Consider the following 23,964-nt stretch of genomic DNA (forward strand, 5'->3'; position numbering starts at 1 on the left):
ATTATTATAGCAGAGTTATAGTACAACATTCTTAATATAATAGCAGAGCTACAGGAAAAAATCATTAACATTACAGCAGAGCTACAGAATGTTCTTGATGTTATAGTAGTTACAGTATAACATTTGTAATATTATAGCAAAGTTACAGTACAATATCCTTAATATTACAGCAGTCACAGAACAAAATCCTTAATATTATAGTAGATTTTCAGTAAAATGACCTTAACATTACAGCAGTCATAGAACATCCTTAATATTATAGCAGATTTATAGTACATCTTTAATATTATAGCAGTTACAAAACAAAATCATTAATATTACAGCAGAGCTACAGAACAAAATCATTAATATTACAGTAAAGTTACAGAACAAAATCCTTAATATTATAGCAGTCACAGAACATCCTTTATATTATGGCAAATTTATAGTACATCTTCAGTATCATAGCAGAGTCACAGAAAAATATCCTTAATATTGTAGCACAGTTACAGAACAAAATCCTTGATTTTCAAACAAGCATCCTGTACCATTTTCATGAAATTAAACAATTTAAGCAACAAAAGAGTGTTAATTCTTATAAGCAGTTTTAGTTTTATGGTACTAAGCTTTCTCATGAACAGGTTAAACTTGGCATTGACAGTATTTAAAGTAACTAAATTATATCGTCCATGATGGTTAAGATCAATTATTAAACTAAAGATAAAATCAATTGTATGATGGAGGAAAACTCATGACTGTACAAAAGAACTATTGATCAAACAAATGTCAAAAAATACTTTTTCATCTGAAAGGTCATTCCTATTTCATAAGCAACACATCACAGACAGTAAAACTTACGCCACACTGCCAGTAAAATTAACTCCAGCTAAATGTGGGGATGAGCAGATGGTATTGCCAAACACAGGCCCATCAGCAGGTACAAAGTTTATAACACCAGGAGGAAAACCAGCTTCTCTCATCAGCTTGAAAGTGATGTAATTGGCTAAGAGAGCAGTGTCTGATGGCTTCCAGTTGACTACGTTTCCCTTAATAATAATAATAAAAAGGATGGCAACACAATATGCACAGAATATCCAGTTGGGTATAAGTTTTAGATTTATCCTTGGAAAAAGAAAACTAAACTAACACCAATAAATGAAATAAACAAGTATCCTTATTACATATCCATACAAAAATTAAAAAGATACTTTCCAATTTATATACAAGATCAGCTATATTTTGCTAGTGTATATTTATGATAATGTGTTTAACTCTGAAGAAATTACACTTTGTACACAAAAATGAAAGTATTTTATGACACTATTTAAACATCTAGTTACACATACAATACAGAAATCAAAAGAGCAGACAGCAACACTGCATCTAATTTTACTATTATTTACCACTTTTAATTGGATATTCCTGATAGCAAAATCTTATGATGTTTAGGGTGAGGAAGAATGTTTCCAAGGCAGCTCAGTTTAGTAGAAATCTAGTGTCCAAATTCAATAAGCCTAAATTTGTAGGTTTTAGGGAAAATGTTTTTATACTTTCAAATCATTTCATGTGTGCTTGACAAATTTATACCCTAACTTTAAAGTGTGCCAGTAATAATATACACATTCTGTGTTGAAAACTTGGTACACGAGTTACTTGACCTGCTGTTCTTTGTACATTTTTATCAGCTTTTGATAAACCTGACATGAGTTTTCCACCTGAAGCTACAAAAGTGTGAATATTTAAGTTCTGAAGTACTGTTCTTCTCACACTACCAGTATGAACTGAACATTAAAAGTGTTAGATTATTCACAAAAGGCTTAATATGCTGGCTCATTACAATGTGATGAAATTTCTAAGAGTTTGGATGAAATATAACACTAAAAGTCACATTTGTTTTCTCTTTTTTGCTCAGTGAGTCACCAATTTTAGGGACATTTAACCCCTCATTAATCAAAAGCTTATGAACAGTGTTTTTAATGTATGTTTTCTGATTTAAAAAAAGAAAAACTACTTCAAAGTTAACAATACAAACCATAATTGTAGGAACTGAGGCTAAGTTTCCACCAATGGCTGTAAAGTTAAAAGGAGAAACAGATGCTACAAATCCCTGTAACAGAAGAAACAAAAACCAGGTAGCTTTATCATATTAACACATATCAGTTAAAGTGGAAAACCAAAAGTTTTCTTATTTGTGTAAGACAAAACTATTTAAATGATATAGCTAATATTAAGCCTATATAAGGGCCTAGTAAGCAGGATATAGTGGCATAGCAAGTTGTGAACCATGGGTTACAGATGGTGGCTCTAAAAACATATGTAATTCTTAAAGTTAAAAAAGCCTAATTTAGTAACAGATGCAAAGTGACGACAATAAACACCATAGTTGTGCAGTCATTCTTAGATCAATGTTTGTTTTATAATAAAATATTATACAAAATAGATAAGTCATTTAAGCAAAATAAGATTTAGGGCTATCAAGTTGAGTTAGACCATGTTTGAATATATAATTGTATCTCTGATAATCATGAATATTTTTAATAGTTGTTGTTGAATCATCAGTCAATGTGAAATACAAGTTATTAACACTATTCTTTTACATTTTGTACACTTCTGAAAAACTGGGAGATTTACACCTGCATTTTTAAGCATTAATAATGCCTTGTTTACTTCTGCACACTGACTCACAGAAAATATACAACTGGTTTTGTTAATCATCTTTCTTCTGGTTTAAACTTGAAAATGTAAAATACAAAAAACTCGTTTGCATTTGAAATTGCAGAATGTCATAAACATCAAAGGGTACGCCTCTCTGAAGACTTCATTTAAAAATTCTTGCAAACCTTTGCTCCAAATTCTTTGTACTTTGGTGCAAAGAAAAGTAAAATGTATGACACTGAAATTTAGCAAAATTATGCATGTTAGAAATGTCTAAAGTATGAAAATAAATTGAAAACATTACTGTCGAACTGGTGTAAGTTGTTTAGCGACAGTTATTCAGTTTCATATTACTTACTCATAATGACCTTTTTCTCTTGCACATACCAACCCATTGTAACTTGACCATTTAGAGCCCAAAGTCAGCATGTAATCATCATGATTGGTCCCTCTACAGTAACCAACTTGTATTGCAAGAATAGTAACTCAAATATTTACAAAAACTCGCATGTGGAAAAAGATTAAACAAGATCACCTATGATACCACTAAATTTAATTTTGCTTTGAAACGTCATGGATACACGTGAACATCGGACTAACAGATTGTTAAAAAAATACAACCTTTGAATACTTAGGTACAACATTGAACACTTAAGAACAACTAACTTACTGGTAACCACCTAACAGCAAAACTAGAGACATCTCACAGGAAGGCAAATTCATAAGAAACTTTATTCTTTCTCTTTTGTTAAAATCAACTATCTCACTAAACTTGACACTTTGCTGGAAACTGTGGTCATAAATACTGACACTGTAAAATACAGTAGAACCTATTACACAGGCTTCTACTGAACCATAAAGAGGTACTTTACATTTCTACAGCCAAAAAGAAAAAGAACACACACCAGGTTATTTTAAATTTAAAAACTTTGAAGATATTGACTCTTAATAAAAATAAAACAATTACTTCAAATTGTGATATTTTACTCATGTAATATTATTTGCAGTGATAGAACTTGTACTACATGTTGGAAGGTGTGGAATACGAGTGTTACTTTAAAATATGTCTAGGGCAAAACAATATCTAAAACTTCCACAACCTTTAAATTCTCATAAATTAAATATATGCTAAAGGTATATACATCAACTATAAATGTTAGTAAAATGAAGAATAAAATATGAAAATAAACTAAAAGAATTACTCTCAAACTGGTGTAAGTGGTTTAGCTACAGTTATTCAATTTAATATTATCTTAAAGCAGGGGTTCCCAACCCTGGGGGGTTGCGAAGCCTTGGCAGGGGGGTCGCGTAGCCTTGGCAGGGAAGTCATGTTGCCTTGTTAGAAGTAGCTTGGGATAACATTAATTTTATTTCATCAATTACATTTTCATGCTCTTATATTTTTTTGTTTCGGTGCAAAGCAAAATGTGTGCAACGTTACTTCAATGTCATTAGGTGATATTATGGGTGTATGTATGCGTGCCTGTGTGAATGTGTATGTGTCTGCAACTGTATGTATGTGTGTACTAGTGAGTAGCGAGTATGTGAGTGCACGCACATGTACGTATGCTTGTGTGTCTGTTTAGCTGTGATTAAGTGTGTGTGTGTGTGTGTGTGTGTGCTCGCTGTCGACACGTGAGTCACATGTCCATTGCTGAGTGGTGGATGAAGAATCGCGCGACTGGACACGCTCCCTTCCCTCCCAATACTTACCCCATCATTACTCTACCTGCACCCTCCACGAGTAGTCAGTGTAAGATCTACAGTTGCCAAAGCATTCATTATTCAACATTTGTATTTTATTTTAACAAGGAGATAAGTAAGCAGTAGAGGTGAGTTGTGTCCATGGCTAAATGGTGCAGATACTCAGAATGCTACCTCAACATTGGCTTCACCAATGTGCTCGCCAACGACGGCATCGAAAAACCACAGTGTGTTTTGAAACATCCAGAACACACAAAGAAGGGTTTGGATTTCTTCAAACGGCATGAACGGTGTCTTAAAAGCCAAAGAATCGATAGAAGTGAGTCATTTCAGCAGCAGAGTGTAGCCATAGTGGAAGCTTCATATGAGATTGCATTCAAAATTGCTAAACAAAAAAAGCCTCACACGATTGGAGAAACACTTCTTAAACCCTGCATGATGGAAGCAGTAAAATCTTATTCTTGGAGAAGCCAGTGCAAAGAAGATGCAGCAAGTATCCCCTGTCAAATAATACTATACAGAGGTGCATTTCTAAAATGTCTATGGATGTGAAGGAACAGGTTTTGACTGAAATCAAGGGTTCCCCTTTGTTCTCCTTTCAGCTCGACGAGTCAACAGATGTAATTTCATGTTCTCAGTTGCTTGTCTTCGTGAGATACATTAATTCAGGTGACATCAAAGACGAATTCTTATTCTGCAGTGCACTTGAAACCACAACAAAAGCTGATGATGTCATGGAAAAAGTTTCAACTTTTTTTCAAGACGAAGATCTTCAATGGAAAAACGTGTGTGGGGTTTGTACGGATGGGGCACCGGCTATGCTGGGATCGAAATCAGGATTCCAGTCGAGAGTAAAGAAGCTAGCACCTCAAGCAATGGGCATCCACTGCATGATTCACCGATATGCTCTTGCCAGTAAGACTCTCCCTGCCTCTCTGCAGGAAGTGCTTGAATCTGTAATCAAAATTGTAAATTATGTGAAGACTCAAGCACTCAACACTCGCCTATTCAAAGAACTATGCAAAGACATGAATGCTGACCACGAAGTCCTTCTCTTCTACACAGCAGTACGTTGGTTGTTGAAAGGAAACGTTATTAATCGTGTCTTTGAAATGAAAGATGAAATAAAGCTATTCCTGGAGACTCAAGAAAGGAAAGATCTTGTAGCTCACTTCGAAGATGAAGCATGGAATAAAAGGGTTGCGTACCTAGCCGACATTTTTGACCAGCTGAACAAGCTCAATTTGAAGCTTCAAGGAAGGGAAACACATGTTCTCCTTTTTTCAAGATAGTCTTTGGGCCTTTGTTTCCAAACTGCAGAACTAGAGTCCTAAAACCAATCTTGGAAACATCGCTATGTTTGAAAAACTTTGTGGAGTGACAAATGAGTCTCAGATCCAACTGGATCAGTTCCTCAAGGATGAGATTACCGAACATCTTCAGTCTCTAGAAAAGGAAGTCGAGCATTACTTCCCTGAGCTATCACAGGAACAGGAGGCCCTGGTAAGGAACCCATTTTGTACTGAACTTGATGTATCCAGCATCCCAGATGATATCCAAGATGAATTTCTGGATCTAAGGAATGACTCTTCAGCTCGTGATCTCTTCAAGGTGAAATCTGTGACTCAGTTCTGGTGCGCTATGTATCAGTCATACTCCAAAGTCAGCATGATAGCTTTATGTGTCCTTGTTCCATTTGCTTCTACCTATTTGTGTGAGGCATGATTTTCCACTCTTGTCAATATAAAAACAAAGAATAGGAACAGATTGGATGTTGGAGATGACATGAGACTGGCTCTAACAAACGCTCGGCCACGAATTTCAAAGCTTGCTGCTGAAATGCAACATCAGGCATCTCACTAGCTGGGTTGGATAGCTGTTCAAACCTATGTTAATATTATTTTAAGAAATATATGTTCTTTTTGTGAATTCAGGTTGGACCAATGTGATTTAATTTGCTAATAAATAATTACAGAATTTTTAAATATTTTTTTAGATGTTTCTTTCCCTCTCCTTCACAGAAAATTAAAGAAAAATTAAGCTGCTGATAGTAAGCCCTAAGTAGGAGGTCACATGGGTTTCAAACTTTTAGGTAAGGGGTCGCGAGTGCCAAAAGGTTGGGAACCCCTGTCTTAAAGCATTTCAATAAATATTTTTAAAACAAAGAATGGGCAAGATGACAGAGGGCTAGTCAGTTGATCAGGGCTATCAATTAGCCCATCTAAATGATTAAAATGCAAAACTAATATAGCATTTCATTTTAGCATATCTACTCAACAGAACTCAAAATTAACAGCATATATCAACTTCCACACAAATTATAAAGTTTTGTAATCAGCAAAAAATGTTTAACACACACATATATGAGTAAATGTTACTTTTCTCCATACTTTGAACTATAACTACTTTATAAAAAAAAGTTACATTTAAATCAGTTTTTCAGTGGATAATAAATAAGTTTATTACCTCAATTCCCCCGATGTCTAAAAGTGTTCACTGATACTGAAGGAGAAGGACTTAGTGGCTGATATCTTATCAGTTCCTTGAAGAAAACAAGTGTTCTAATTTCACCATAAAGTAAAAAAAACATTCTAGTAGTTCTACTTACTTCTGAAAAGAAACTGGAAACACTTAATATTTTCATGAAAACTAATTTTTTGCTCGTTTCAAAATTCAAAGTTAAAAACCAACAACACAAATTTGACCTATATTGGCTATTTGTACATAGTACACAGTATTATTTCAAAACATTAAATTCACCATGAAAGCTGTAACATCATGGAGGTTTTGATGGTTTGTTTTAATTTTGCAAAAAGCTACACATGGGCTATCTGCACTAGCCCTCCCCCTAATTTAGCAGTGTAAGACTAGAGAGAAAGCAGCTAGACAACACCACCCACCTCCAACTCCACAGCTACTCTTTTACCAATGAATAGCAGGATTGACCATCACACTATATAACACCTCCACAGCTGAAAGTGCAAGCACGTTTGGTATGACAGGGATTCGAATCTGCAATCCTTAGATTATGAGTTGAGTGCCTTAAAGTCACCTGGCCATGCCAGGCCTTGGTTTTGATAGATGAATGCAAATTGTATAAAACAAAAACTTGAAATGTTGAGATGATAACTGCTTCAAACGTGCAGAACTAAAAATACGTGGAATCATAGCTGCTAGCAAATGGATGTCAGACAATTTAAGTGTTCAGAGACTTAAGTATATGGACATATCCACAACAAAACATTAACTGCAAATGTTCTAACATTTGAAATTCCCATCACTGCCTGCATTCATTAAAAGCTGTTCCAAAAATGTAACTCACAAAGACCAGACATGAAGTTCAGCAGATAATAAAACCTACTGAATTGTTTTATAGAAATGATAATTCTTCTCTCCATTCAGTTTCAGCTGAACTTTTTTTACATCTTTTTATATTTTTTTCCAAAATGTTTTCTTATTCCAAAACCTTAGTTTTGATTAAGTTTCAATATAGAAACTTTGAACATTGTAAAGTGGAAATTATCAGACATGTTTGCAGAGGTTATGGTAAATCAATAAATACATTGTCATAAAATAAGTTGTCATTTTTACAGAGGTGCTATAAGCCATTCTGTTCATATCAACTATTCAAAGTTATCTTTTTGATGCAAAAACATTTCAGTTTTTTTTCCTGATTAAAACAATAAGCTCTAATTTATTTCCATAAAATCATGAGACTCCCCCCCTCTCTTAATCTTTTGTTACTGGAGTTACTTTATTCTCAAAAGCAATTGGAGTGTAAAGTAAATACACCATAAACTACAAAATTATATAATTATTTTGCCTAATAATTTTCTGTAACTTCTCAAGGAGTAATCTACTTCTTACACTACTAAACTCACAAAGAAATACACTATACACTTTTTAATTTGCTCTACAAACCAACAGAAAGAGATCAAGTTGATAGTACTTTTTAAACTGATACAAATCAAAAATATAAAACATCATCATCAGCATCTAATGACAGAAATGTAAATATGTAATGTAACATTAGTGTGAAATCATTTGAATACTGACACAAAAATATAAATCATAGAATACACAAATCTAAATTAAGTTAAAAGAAGACAAAAATTTAAAACAGTCAAATGTAATAAATAAAGATTTATAATCACAATGTCTGTCATGTGCTGCAACTAATTTGTAACTTAATTTTAGTACAGGTAAAGTTTCTTTATACTTACAGTCAAGAAAAGCACTAGCAATTTCAAAAGAACAGTAAGATGTTTTTCTATACAATAGTCCATTATGGTACTGGCACCTTTTATGAATTGATTTATGTATTTTGGGTGTTCAATAACTGTGTTATGTAATGCACAAGACATTTCTCCAGTGTAAAATTCATTGTATATGCTACAAGTTATGATAACTATTTTTATGTTGAATTTATCGCTTGCTCCTACAACTATAACAAAACATTTATTTTCAAGCAAGCATATCTGGATTGAAAACAGAGCATATTAATAGGCATTTTAAGGTTCTGTTTCTTCTTTTTTTACACTAGTATTAACTGCAACCTGACATTCGCAGTACAGATTCTAAACCTCTTTTTAAGTCTGCTGCTAATTTAAAGGATAGTCAAAATAGCAAAGTTATGTGCTTCATCTTGTTGACAAGTACCAAAATTTCCTTTTTTCTTTACAGCACTTTTGAACAAATCAGAAATAAAACCATTCAGTTCTACATTGCAACTATGTCCCTTGCAATTACTCTTCTTTAGAATTAACTATATTAATTTTCATAACTTTTCTGTGACAGCTGACTTTTATACATTTGTTTATTATAAGTTTACATTGCAAATAAACAAAAAAACACGAACACTGAGCTGACCATTTTCTACCAAGTATTATAGAGTAAAAATTAAGTTTTTATGTAAGCTGTTTATGTGTCCTTGAAATGTTTCAAGTCTATGTATGTAAAAAGTATCTCCTGAAATAAATCTATAAACAAATTATTGAGTAAGATATACATAAAACCTTATTCTTGAGTTTATGGTTGTATTTTAATCATCAAATATTTAAGTTACTCCAGTCAGCACTAAACAGTATAACTTTACAAGTAGATACACTATATATTTACATTTATTTACAGTGTGTTTAAATATAAAATGTACAAAGCTCTATTGTTCATTTATTTCAAATGTGTAGCTTGTGACATTCAGTCAGGAAACATTTCCTCATTTTAAGCTTGGCTTAACTCTCATATGTGATTGGTAAATTTGACCAACCTTGTAACCATTTTGTATTTGTTATAAGTTTTCATACTATAACTTTTAATATAGTATGTATTACCATAAAACTTGACAGACTTCACACACACACACACACACACACACATACATCAAATCTTTTATACACAAAAAATATTTTTAATAAAGTATTTTTGTTTACAATTTACCCATGTCTATTTTTGACAAGTGCAAAGTAATTTCCACATTAAGATTAAAAAATGCTCTTTTTTCCTTTCATAAATCTCAATTTTTCATTTGTGCAGTCTCTAAGCCTCTTAAGTATATTTAAAAAAAATTTCAGAAAACTATATTCTATGTTATATTTTTCTACTCTAATTTTATACAAGATTGGCCAATTTGACCAACCTCATAACGACTTAAAAATTTGAAATAAATTTAAATTATCCTTTTTATTTTCTAGAATGATTTAAATAGCAACATGAAACTAATTTGTTTATCCTAAACAGTTTTAAACTCGTAACAGTATGCATATATTTTTATTTGCATTTCCTTGTCTTATTGCCCTTTGAACTGCATCTAACCACTATTCAAGCCATTAAAAGATGCAAATCACTTGGTGACATGCAGCTCATAGTGTTATCAAATTATATTACATGTGACACTTCTGAGCATATCTAATGAAAATTTCTTATTATACTATTATCATTTATCTTACCCATCTAACTTTTCTAACCTATAAAAAATTCCTATTTTTACATTTTAGTTACATATATAATAACAGAGAACACAAATCAAGAACAATAAATAAAGTACTTACCTGCACTAAATGATTTTTGTTTAATCAAATAATGAAACAAACAGTACCAAATAGTTATGTGCGAAAAAAAGCAGATGATCAATAAATATTGCAGTCTTTCTGGCTTTGTAACTATGTGAAAAGAGTCATTAAAAATTCATCCAAGTTCAATATGTTCTCCATGGGAATAAAGCTTAAACTAAAGTAAAATTGGCAATTCACTGTAGGAAAAACACACAACAACAACAGTGAATGTAATATATCATTTCATTGGATAAAACCTTGGCTTTCTACTGGCTATAAAAAACATACAATTCAATGTCAGAGAAAACTACTGGCAATTTGTGAAAGACGGATGTGATAATTGGGCATGACAAGATGGGTATAATTTTCTATTTCTATTTAATGTCTCCATTATCGAAATACGATTAAAGTCTATATACAGTATGATATGCCAGAGTGATAACATCATAGTGAGCAATTTATATTAAATGTTATATCTTTTCAAGAGTTATCTGTGGAAGGAGGGCTAATTGTTTCTTACTTGTTTTTGTATTAAATCAACTAAAACATTCTGGCAATCAGATTTATTCAAATAATTTGAATGATAATTGTGGATTGTTCTTTACATTTAACCATCACACTGCACCATCCTAGTGAAGATGTACAATTTTTTTAAAGATGAAATTAATACTTTTATATTATTTCCTCTATAAAAAGTAATAACTCTTATTAAAACAATCTAATGATACAATATATCATGATTCAATATCATAAACAACACACGAGTTTCAACATCATAACATGAAGAAAAACATTGCATCTTCATCAACTGTAGTTTTTGATGTTTATATATAAATATCACTGACTAAAAAAAAAAACAACAAAAAAAACAAACCAAAAAAGCCTAATGCATAAAAACATTTATTAAACTTCATAAGTAAAATTATTCCCATTACACTATGTAACAAAATTTTTACTTTTTCTTGTTCCTGCGCAGAAAGTGTTATTTCCCAATTGCTTATGCCTAAAGTAAATGGAAAAGACCTATTTTTCTCTTCAAACTTTGCTTTTGTGACCTGGGTTATGAAATTTTCAAATTTACTCATTTTTCAAAACATTCCAGGTACATTCAGTGCTGAGTAGCTGATAGAAAATTTTCTCGAACTTACAAGAATTTTCAAGAACTTCCTAGAATATGTTAGAACTTATGAGAATTTTCAAGAATCTTTTAGAATTTTCTAGAACTTTCCATAGTAATATATATACAAAGGCTCACCACTCACCATTTCAGTTTAGTTCTAGCTACCTAAGTGAGCACATACACCTATCTGATTTTCTCAGAGATGGCATCAAAAAAGCTTCAAGGATTCTCCAGATACATCCTGCTATGTATGTGGCCAATTTGCCAAGACAAGAGTGAAAAAGTACTCTGTGACAGCATCTTCTAAAATGTGTGAAGCCTACAAGGCATATTTCAGCATGCCTGTCAGGGATCAAGACAAACCCTGGGCAACTCATTTTACCTGCGAGCACTACAAAAGAACTCTTAGAAGGTGGACAGACAATTGTTGCTTGCTTGAATAGTAAGATATTATATTATACAAATTTTAGACCTTTTAAAAGTTAAATCTTTTAATTTTTTTTAAATTTCCAATAATATAGAAAAAATATCATATATAAAATATTTTGCATGAACCTCTTGCAAATTAGTTGTGGATGAAACAAATTTATTCTTCAGAATAATTTTATTTTGCTCTTTTGCAGGATGGTACAGAGGGGAAAAAAGAGCCATGAAGTTTGCCATTCCAAGAATTTGGTGTGAACCCACTGACCACTAAAGCAATTGCTACTTCTGCATGGTGGACCCTTCCAAACATCGGGCTGGCAAGAACGCATCTGCTATCATGTATCTGGACCTCTTGACAAGGAGTCTGCAGCCTTCAAGTACCTTCGAGACTTCTTCCCTAAGCTGTCTGAGGCAAAGGTCAAAGCTGGTGTCTTCGTTGGACCACAAATAAAGATCCTGGAGTGCACAAAATTCACCAAAAAACCTCAACAGCACGAAAAAAAAAGCTTAGGGTCGCAGTGGTTCGGGGCTTCTTGGAAAATTATGTGGAACTGATTCAGGCTCTGGTGAAGAACTACGGCAAAATAGGCTGCAGGATATCCCTGAAAGTCCATATCCTTGATGCTCATCTTTATAAGTTAACAAGAACATGGGAGCATACTCAGAAAAATGAAAATATGATGGGAGACTATATTTGGGGGCTGATACATGAAAGTGATTTACATTACAGTCGCAAATCTCGAAAATCTACTCACTTCTAAACATTTTTGTTCATTTTTGTATAACTTTAATATAAATACATCTAAATCTTGATTCTTATGTTGTTTTATTCAGACCTCATGTACAGTATTCCCTCGCTATTTGCGGGGGTTACGTTCTTTACCCCCCACGAATAGCGAAAAACTGCGAATATTGGATGCAGTTTTAAAACTTCTATGTATGAGATTGTATACGGTACTAAATGCTTCCCAGACACTTTCTAAAGACACTCTAAAGACACTCTTACTCATTAATACAGTAATAATGTAGTAATATTGCATGCAGTCATGTATTTCACTAATGTAGTAATGATAATGTAAACACATTTTAATTTTGTACTGCAACAATATTTTAATCAAAAAGAAACGTACATAGTATAGTTACTCATACTGTATTACTGTACCGTAAAGTCATTTTCTATGCGTACAACACATGTATTAGAATTGACAGAAAGTGGAACAAATTTAAAGGCAAACTTAGACAGATAAATACAGTACGCACAGTTCAGGTAATAATAATACAGTACAGTACAATTCAGTAATAATTGTTCGATAAAGACGTCAATCGATAAAACTGCTTGAGAGAGTAAATACAGACATACCCTCGAAAAGCGCTTTTAGTCTCTATGACCTACAAAAACCCGGTTTACCGAGCATTCATTTTTATAACGTTATGACGCTAGCCTGGTATACCGGCATACAATGCGATAGGGTTAAGAGCCTAACCCGCGAATGTGCGGGGCCGCGAATGGGGAACCGCGAATAGGTGAGGGTATACTGTAAATGAAAATGTGCACATTTGCCCGTTTTTACATAGAAAATAGGCTAATTTCTAAATTTCATTATCCAGATCACAAAAGCAAAGTTTGAAGGGAGTAATGGCCATTTTTTGTACTTTTACAACATAAACAATTAAGAAATAACACATAATTCCAGAACAAAATTTGTGTTACATAGTGTTATTATTCAAGCAATTTTATATTATAATTTACCAAAGTGTTTTAGTTTTTACTGGAATGCTTCAACCATAAGCCTACTGAATGAAATTAAGTGTCTAATATGTTTCTTTTTTCAACAGATGTCAAATTATTCCTTTATTTTACTATAGTACTTTCTATAAAAAATTTGCAAAAGTTTGTTTTCTAACCAACTCCCACAGCAAATCAGCAATTTATACTTTTCATAGCCATATTCAAATTTTGTACCAAATTTTTAGTAATGCATAAAATTATCAAATACTATAGTAAATTAAAATAAGGCTTCCTGAACACCATCCAGTTATATCATATGATTGTCCAAAGATCCACACCGAAGGTTCTCCAATCAGACCAATACTGTCAATATACTACTTATGTCTTACAATTATAAACTGGTAAGCTTTTTAGCAAAATTACTGGATGCTTTTATTCATAATAAATATACCACAAAACACACACTGTTTTCTAATGACAAATAGAAAATAAAACTTGACAGAAATGCATCCTATGCCAGGGAAGCATTGCATCTGGCAAAATATTTAGTTTATGAAAATGGAATTGAAATGACAAGATGATCCCAAAGCCAGTTTTTCAGCAGCTCTTGACATTTGCCATTTTTGAGTCCTGCTCTCTTTTTAATGGTAACATCCATGACTAAATTTATATGGAGTTGCTAAGGGTCCAGATTGGCTCATTCACTAGCTTACATATTTTTGTACCAGTACTAATATGAGGAGCAATGGTTGAAGGACTATCCAAAAAATTTCAAACAAACATCTAGCTAAAAAGCATGTGGATGATACCTTTGTTATTGTTATTAAGTCTATGTGTGTGTTTCTGCACTTGTATCTTAAAAACTAACATAACAATGTACATAAAAAGTTTACACAAGATGGAAAATCAGTATGGGACAGTCTTCCTCAAACTTGAACCAGATCTAAATCCTGATCCAGATTCTGGATCACTTTAAACATTTTTTATAAGTGGGATATTGAGCATTTTTACAGGTTGGGGTTAATAATTCTGTAAAGTGTGATTAGATTTATATTAAATTTCATGCGTAAAGTAAAGTTGAGACTCCTTACTACACTACAAAAAAATATCTGAGTCATTGAGCATTCTGGATATGAGAAGGATTTTCTGAGTTTTCAAAGCTGAAATTGGATGTTAGCTAACATAAAATAACATGAAATCTCAAAAAGAAGCATTAGGGAGAGAGTATGTAATATTTCTAAATGTGCTTGTGTTTAAAGAAATGGAGCATATAAATCAGTTTGAGTATCTGAATAGCCAAACTGGTATCAAAAATTCACTTTAGAACACACTTGAATGTTTTAATACATAACAATATGGTAATGTTGTCTCATGAAGAATCTCATAAAAAATTATTAAAAGACAATATTTAATTCTTTTTAGCTTAATTCAAAACAAAGATAATTTTCTTGAATTTTTCATCCATTTTGTTTATAAAATCATAAGCATTTAGAAATATTATTCATAAAAAATTGGAAAATATAAAATTATTTTTAAAAAAGCATAATTTCACATGTATAATTAACTTGAAGGAGTTCACAAATTAAAACAATAGATTATAAATGTGCCTGAATCACAGCTATCAAAGTTTTTCAGTCTACAATCAAACAGCCCAAGTTATTTTCAAAGCTTAATGTAAATTACAAAATATTTTTAGAGATAACTTGTGGATAAAAGATATACTTTTATTTTTGAATTTAGCTGTCCTAGTTGTGATGCCATGTACACAGGACTTACCATTATATGACGTCTAGCTTGAATGCAGTAACATGCAAGTCTAGTGAATGATATCCAAGTATAAAAAAAACAAAAAACACTTGTCTATGTAATATAAAGTAAAAAGTGATTTTTTTCAGGATTTCGGCAAGAGACATTATTAACTTAGTTAAAAACACAAATTAAAGAAATATGGCTGTCCATGAAACTGTTATACAAAATAGAGATGAAAAACCAACTTTACCTTTACAAAGTATGCATTAAACCTGTAAAAGTCAGCAAGTTCTGCAGCAGCATCAATCTCAGCTTGGACAACAGTTTTGCCCTAAAATAAGAGAACATCAATACTTCTTTAAAAAATTAGCATTCTTAGGCTTTTTAATTGCCACATTGTAAATCTTGAAAATACACCAACATTTTGTAAATGGTCAAAGGTAACTATTTACATTAGGACAAAAAGAATCACGTCTCAATAAACTATGAAAATAATTTATATATGAAAGTGAAACAATGAAACTTATTTTTTTTTTTTTTTTTTGGTATTTGAATTCAAAATTTCAAAAGGATAATTCACCTGAAAATGTACCTGTTTATGTAAAGCTTAAAAGGTAGTCATGAATTGGGCTACCTTCCTCATTCCACTCTTTTGAACCACTGCATACAATCGATATATTTGTTGCAAAGGTTCACATGCTTAACACAGTATTAAATGTCTCTTTCATTTGCCCTCATCTACCCACATCAGCTACTGACTCTCTTACTTGGTTAAAAACATTATTTATTGCATTAATTCAGTAAAGTTGAAACAGCTGTGAAACTGCAATTCATTTATCCAATTGTTTGTGCATTTATTATACATAGATGTATTCTGCATTGAAAATAAGTTGCACCACTGAATAAAAGCAACTTTTGGAAATAACATTTAGTTATTTTTCCACAGATTAAATGAAAATATATATGTCAGAGGTGAAACTTTATAGATAAAAAAAATATTTGAATTACAACTTTTGATGTTTGGTTGATTTCAGCAAACATAAACTAGAATCACTTTTTTTTGAGGGGGGAATTCCCTGAATTTTGTCTGAGCATAATACAGTATTCCTAGCCCCATATGATAAAAGTTATAATAACTTTCAACAAAGTAACAATAGGGTGATACTGAATCTTCAATATAAGAAGTTTTCTTGAATTTTAGCCAATCACTGTTTCCCAACTTTGGTTGCCATGATATAATATAACTGCCTATATCTTAGCTTCAAGAAGATACAGAGTTACTGACTTAAACATATTATTAAAGTTTCTTTTATGTTATTTTCAACTATATGACTTGATATGGCTTCCAGGTTAGCAGAGAATCGTATACAGACTGGAAAAAAGTGTAACAAAAGCTTAGCTTATTAATATGTTTCTAGAAGATTATATGTTTATGAACAACTTCCACCAGAATTACTGTCACAATTTTTATTTACACTTCATGAAAAGCTTGTGTTATCATTTTATACTTCAACTGATTTTTGATGTTGAATTTCATAGGGGAAAAATTTTTTTATGGGATAAGATGAGAAAGGCTTAACTCATTTTAACTTCAACAATATCGAGATTCATTCTGCTAATAAGACCACAATGTTAGGCTGTTTTTTTGTTTTGTTTTTTGCAATAAGCTTATTGGCCTAAATAACTGTTTGAAAAGGGCAAAAAAACAACAACATATATAAAACAGGTTTGAAACTTTGTTCATATATAAAACAAAACTTCATGACTAACAGTTTTACACAAGTGCTGGCATGCTTATAATTATGTTACAGTAAAAAAACAACAACATTTTATTGTCTGCTAGTGATTGTAAGCTACATTAATCCCATAACTACCAGTGCCATTTCTAAATTCCTTTCTACATACAGAACTGCATCACATTCAATATTTAATTAAATATTTTGCTGTAAGTTATTTCAATAAAATTATCATCATGTGTGTTAAAATTCAAAGTTTTAAATTATTTAACTTTAATTTCTTTTTTTCAAGAAGGAAACATAGACAAAAACAAGTAAAACTGCAGTTTATGGTGTCACATGATCTGCTAGTGATTAAAATTTCTGAGCTTTAATAGCTGGTAGAGAAAAATTGTGTGTGTGTTGTAGATGCTTCCTTCAGCTGGCCAAAGTACAACATGCATGTTGTACAATACTTTCTTAAGAACACTGGAAGAATTATTTCACAAGATATTTTCTTAGTTTAAGGTCAGCTTGTTTTCAAACAGGGTAAAATTAAAATCCATTGTTCTCTCAAGGTCTTTGTTGCACTTGGCAATTTTTTCTTGCCTTGTACATATCAGTTTGATGAACAGTTAGATTGCATTTAGGTTATATTTTCACATTTCCATTAATTAGGCCTTATTTGCTATTTAAAATGCATATTTAAAAGGTTTAACGATTTTTTCTACATTTAACTTGTTGTCACTTGAATTGTGATAGTATGCAAGTATTAGTGAAACAAGTTTCTACATGGGAACCAACATATAATAATAACACCCCTGCACTGATGTAAATAATAAAAGACAGAGAATTGGGAACAAAAGTTAAAAATAAACTACAAATGAAATTATGCACATGAAAAAAAGTTTCAAAAGTATTCTACAAAGAGTTGAAAGCTACATATTTAAAATATATTTCCATTTCTTAATTTTAAATATTTCATTGCACTGTATTCATGATAATAGCTAGGTTAGTAGTATAGTAGAGAAAAGAAAAAATTAAATACAAACATTTACATTAAAAATCTTTTGATATTTATTTTTGAGGTTCTAGAGACTATGTAAACAAAAAGTTAACCTTCAGTTAATTAACAGTACTTTTATACTTGATAAACAAAATCTCTTTGGAGGTGTCCAAATGCAAATAACTACAATAAATAATAAATTTTTTCTATTTAAAACAAATCAAAATTAAATGTTTTATTTTTCTGAAACTACATACATTTAGGAATTTTCTTGTTAAATTTTAAACAATTCCATCCACTAGTTTCAATTTTGTAATGAAATATGACAAAAGTAATGTTACCTATGCTTCGACAATGAAGCTAAAGGTCATACGGTTAAATCATATGCACTGTTTAATGGATCAAAACACAGATCTGACATAATTAAATCTCATCTTTAGAGAGTTTCCTTCAACTCCTCTACAAAGTTTCAACAAAATTGGTTCAAGCAGTTTCTCATAACCACTTATAAAACCACACAAACAAAGAGGTATCTTAGTTTTATATATGTACTAATATATAGACTCACCTGCCCTAACATTGTTGCAGCATTCAACTCCATTCGATACTTTCCACTCACAAGGTCTGCTGCTTTCATGAAAACTTTTATCTTTTCTGAAATAGGTTGTGCTTCCCAATCTTTTCTTGCTTCAATACTTGTGTTTATTGCTTTCTGAACAATATCCTGAACAACAACAACAAAAAAAGCAATGAAAAACATAGGAGAAATCTCAAATGAATAGTTAATTCCACCCCTGTTTAACCCTTTTGTGAGGGGTCATGTAACTGTGTTTGTTGAATTGAATTCTAAATTTTACTGACTATCATCTTATGAATTTGTCAGTAAGTTTAGAATTAAATTGTAGATTATAATTCAAACTTTAATGTTTCATGAGTTAATTTCTCAATTTAAAAGTGAATATTAAAAGCACACATCTCAATAGATTTTGGTGAGTTGTGGTATGTTGAATGCAGCACTGTTTAAAATTAGATGTTTCTGATGTCAAAATAATAAGTTAGTAGTTTCTTACAAATTAAGAACTCAAATTACTGATATTAAAAAACTAGAATATAAAATAAGAACTTATCTTTTTATTTTGTTGAGATATGACTTATGTACTGAATCAAACACAGTGACCCAGTTCATCTCTCTCCATTTTTAGAAACAGCTCCTTAAACACACTTAAATCAACAATTTAGAATGTCCACCTAATGGTTTTCTCAGCCATTTTTATCTGTTCAATGACCAACAAATTTTTTGAACCAGGATTTCATTAAGGTAGAATGTCTCTTTAATCTGCTCAAAATTTCACATATTTTTAAAATCTAAATACATCTTAGTTACTAAGCTTAATAAATTGTAGTGGAATTCTATCATATTAGTGTGGTCATTTATGATTTTTTTGGTTATTGAACTGTACATATAAAACATTAAAAACATTTTCTTTGACATTCTCACGTGCAAAATTTTAAAAGGCTTAGCAACCTAGTACAAAAATCACAACAAGATATAACTTTGCTTTACTTCTTCATTTACTGTTTTATGTAATTGTTTGTAAATAATAATAATCTCTTTGTGTGAGTGTGTGTATAATAATTGAAATGACTGCATATTGCAAAATAGTAGTCCACCAAAACAACCAAGACAGGGACGAGAAAAGGAAAGTATATATTACTGGATATATGAGTGTACATGCATCGCATCATTGCAAGTTAATAATGTTAGCTACTCAAGACTGGAAAGTCAGTATAATAATAAATATACAGTATTACGAAATTTATGCTCCTCAGACTAAACGTTTCTATTTTCTTGTTATAATCATTCTAGAACAAAAATCATAACTTAAATTTATTTCCCAATTTTTTATGATGATTATGCAGTTGGTCAAGTGACAGACCCCACATAATATAGAAAATAACATAAAATATAAAATATTATTTAAAACGTTTGTTTTGAGTATTATTTGTGTAATCTCTTAAATCTTTTAAATAATATTTGAGATTTTTGGGATGAAAAATAGTTTTCTTACTCATAACATGAAATAATTTTGCACTCAGACTAGTAACAAAATAACCTCATTTTCACAAACAAATCTTGAGTAAAAATCTGATTTTTTGTGTTAAAAAACTTATCTTTACTAAAAGTCCACAAAATACACATACTGTATCAAAAGTTATAGTGCAAACACCTAACACATGAAAATGTGTAGCTGAACTTGTGTCCATCAATAATTACCTAGCCTGTAGCAAACCCACAGTGAGAGGGTTAATTAAAGTATGATCTAATAAATTCATTCATTTCCCAAAATAGAAAGAACTTTAAAGTGCAAAAGTGTGAAAGCTAAAAGAGTGTAAATGTATCTGTTTCTAAGCTGTAACATAAAACTTTCCAAAACTGAAAGAAAATTCCTTGACAGGTACGTAATTTTAAAGGAAGATGAACTTCCCGATTGGGGTGTTCAGAGATACTTATATCCCCCTTTGCCCCACTTCAGATAGAATTTTGATGTGATGAGAGTTTGCATTTAAATTAGTTAGTATTGTTACATATGGGATGCTTATGAAGTTGACATAGTAGAGATAGTTTCAGAGAAAAGCAACAAAAACAAAAAGGTCTGGTCGATTCAAGGCAGCAGAGCAAAAGCAATTCAGGCTTGACTTGAAGAAGAACAAACAGAAACAGCAGGTCAACGATACATTAAATGTCCCAAGGTCAGTGCCACAAGGTGGCTGGGATTTATAAATCCAAGTGCCTCAGAGTTTGCTGTGGGTGTAAACGGGAGTACCCCGAGAAAACCCACTTTCACAAGACAGGCGCCGAATATTCTACCTGTCTTGTGCCCAGTGTTGAACTAAACAAAAAACATGGAATTATGATTTGTCAATCAACTTAAATATTGTGTTCAGTGTTACTTTTTGAGGTCTTGGAGGCCAAATATGCATTGTATGGAGATATTCTGTGTGGGGTGCTTGTCAAAGTATGTAGTTTGGCAGTTAAGGAGTTACGTGTGTCTACGTATTTGTAGGCTAGTGTCGTAAGACAATCTGTGAGAGGAGGTATATTGCAAATATCGTGCATGTATTTTATAGGAGTGCATTTGGGTAGTCTGAGTGCCATTCTTAATACTCTGTTTTGTTGAAGTGATCTAGCTGTGGTTTTTTGCATGTTGTAAGTAATTTGAGCTCCACACTCAATTAGAGGATGAATGTAAACTTTCTAAATTTTCAGAATAGTGTTAGGTGTGCATCCTTTGTTGTTTCCTGTTATAAGTTTTAAATGATATTAAATGTCTTGGACACGATATTATCTTAATCACTGCAGTGCAGTTAGTTAGGAAGTTTAAGATCAATCTGATGATTTACTAGTTAGTGTTTAAAGAATAAAGTCGATATCTAATGGATAACTTTCCATAACTAGAAAATTATACATCATTATATTCTGGTAACTATTAAAACATTTTGTGCACATTTTCTACACTATTAGTTGACAACCTTCATGAAAAGAAAGTGACATCATAAACTAGCTTTAATACCCAACATTACTTAAATGTTAAATATCACAGAAGTCACTTTGTAAAAGTTTATACTCAATTCTGTTTCTATAGCATTGCACCCCTCAAATTGATGAGCAAATATAGATATTTGTAAAAGATTATATGAAATGTATTCACTTGTGTGAATTGGGTAGAAAACACTTCTGTTTACAACCATGTCTTTTTTCCTTACTGTCCTTATTCGAGGGAGGTCTATTGACCTCCATGGATCCTGCCCTGGGTCAATTGGGCAGGTCTTTGCTGTTGGAAGTGGATTTCAGTGACTGAGGACATGAACAAATGATTGTTTTGCATCTTGGGGTGGGAGAAGAAGATGTATCAGAGGAAATGCCTGTACCTGGTACCATAGGAAGAAGATCTTGGGATTTGATAGTGTATGTATGGGACAGAGGTGGGTGTTGAAGTTGATTCATCAATGTTTTTAACCATGGAGGTCAAAAGACTTTTCATTTGTTTTGAAAATGATTCTTTTGGAGGTACAGAGATATCTCTCTGTACTGTAGTTGTGGAATGAAGTGCAGCAGCATATGTCTGAGATGAGGTGGTGAACACCAATGTTTGAGCCTCAGGATAAGTAATATTATGAATCGTTTTCAAATGCTGCACCTATTTTTCTTCCAACCATTTAGGGCAAAAATGAAAGCAGGATGGGTGAGAGCCATTGCAACTGATGCAATGAGGGTCCATTTCACACTCAAAGGCATCATGGTCCTTGCCACTGCAACGAGCACACATCAAGAGACCATAATATGACATCTTTGAGTGACCAAACTGCTAACACTGGAAACATCAGAGAGGGTTTGGAATGTATGGCTGTGCTCTGCAATTAAGATAACCTGCCTTGATGGTGGCAGGTGGACTTGGTGACGTAAATGCAAAAACGAGGACATTGGTCAGCATCATAATTCCATCTTTGTGAAAGATATATGCCTCACTGCAGAAACTCCTTGGGTGGAGAAACCAGCGAGAATCTCAGTCTCTGGGATATTCTTCAAATCTCTCTCAACAATAACTCCTTATGATGAATTCAGAGTAGCATGAGGCATAACCTCAATAGGTATATCCCCAATTACCTTTGAATGCAAGTGGAGTTCACTGCGTTGAGATGTGGATGTTTCCACCAATATGTCACTAGATCGAAGCTTCTTTACTGACTTTCGAGAGCCAGCAAGTCCCTCTAGTCCCTTCTGAACGAAAAAGGAAGACATTTGCTTTAAAGGTTTGTCTGAAAGTGAATGCAATATTAGAAAATGAGGTACAACAGGTGTTATAGATTGTGAAGATTGCTGCTCAGAATCTTCAAGATGTTGTCACTTACCTATGAACCATTTTTTCACTATTGTATTGAGGTTTTGATTTGGAAGATCCATAATAAAAAAAAATATTTTGGTCCCCACTGACCCCACCCACCATGGAGCCCTATAAAGGGATGCACTACAATGCCAACCAAGGACACTGCAGCAACACCAGGGTTTGTGAGCACTGTACCCAAACACTAGCATCAGATACAATGCCTGCACCTGCTGAGAACATCCAACACTGGTACTTGGTTGACCCTAGGTGACCACCCTAAGACTACCCATCTATAGAAATTCAAGGCCAAAGTGGTGAGTGACGGTCGGACCCCTCAACCACAAGGATCCTCTCCTACCCTTCATGGGTTGTCCTGCGTGGCAAAACACATGGGTGGATGTTCAGATCCCAGGGGAGGTAAATTGAAAGAACAGAACCTTCCCTGGGAGGTTCCCTCACCACATACAGGAATTCACATCAAGGGGTTCTTTATTTGTAGGTAAATATCATGATCTTATGCGTGTTATCTAATTTTCACAAATTTACCTTTGGTAGTTAAAACTACAATCTGGCTTCTAATGTAATTTATGGTTTGAGCTTCGTAAGCCCCTGAAATAAGGAAGAAGTTTTTGCAGTTGAAAACTGCTATATTTCACTCTCCATTAGGTCACTTTGTAAATGCTTATTCTTACTTGAACTGTTTTTTTTATTATTATTATTTTTTTAATAAGTTGTCACAGTGTGCAGGTTATATTCAAAATAAAGCACCCAAAAGTAGCCATATAACAACCACTAAAATTAATCACTTTAGTAAAGACCGAGTCTGACATGACTGCTGATTTTGTTGGCATTTTTTCACATGTATTTGATTTTTTCTTTGTTTTTCCAGTTCAGTTAATTTTTGAAAAATATTTACTAAATCTGCTGTTATTGAAGATACATTTA

The 23,964-nt window shown here is 32.4% G+C and overlaps 1 protein-coding gene across 1 annotated transcript in view; it reads right to left on the reverse strand.

Moving 5' to 3' along the window:
• The window catches only part of LOC143223076 (delta-1-pyrroline-5-carboxylate dehydrogenase, mitochondrial-like), a 69,069-nt gene that overhangs the window by 24,470 nt on the left and 20,635 nt on the right, over nucleotides 1–23,964 (reverse strand). The window contains exons 4-8 of the mRNA XM_076450501.1: nucleotides 18,702–18,857; nucleotides 15,663–15,743; nucleotides 6,813–6,880; nucleotides 2,012–2,093; nucleotides 838–1,025 (exon numbers count right to left, since the gene is read on the reverse strand). Of these exons, the coding sequence (XP_076306616.1) occupies nucleotides 838–1,025; nucleotides 2,012–2,093; nucleotides 6,813–6,880; nucleotides 15,663–15,743; nucleotides 18,702–18,857 (575 nt within the window). The remainder of the gene's footprint in view (nucleotides 1–837; nucleotides 1,026–2,011; nucleotides 2,094–6,812; nucleotides 6,881–15,662; nucleotides 15,744–18,701; nucleotides 18,858–23,964) is intronic.

Source organism: Tachypleus tridentatus, chromosome 8 (genome assembly GCF_004210375.1).
Source record: "Tachypleus tridentatus isolate NWPU-2018 chromosome 8, ASM421037v1, whole genome shotgun sequence".
NCBI lineage: Eukaryota > Metazoa > Arthropoda > Merostomata > Xiphosura > Limulidae > Tachypleus > Tachypleus tridentatus.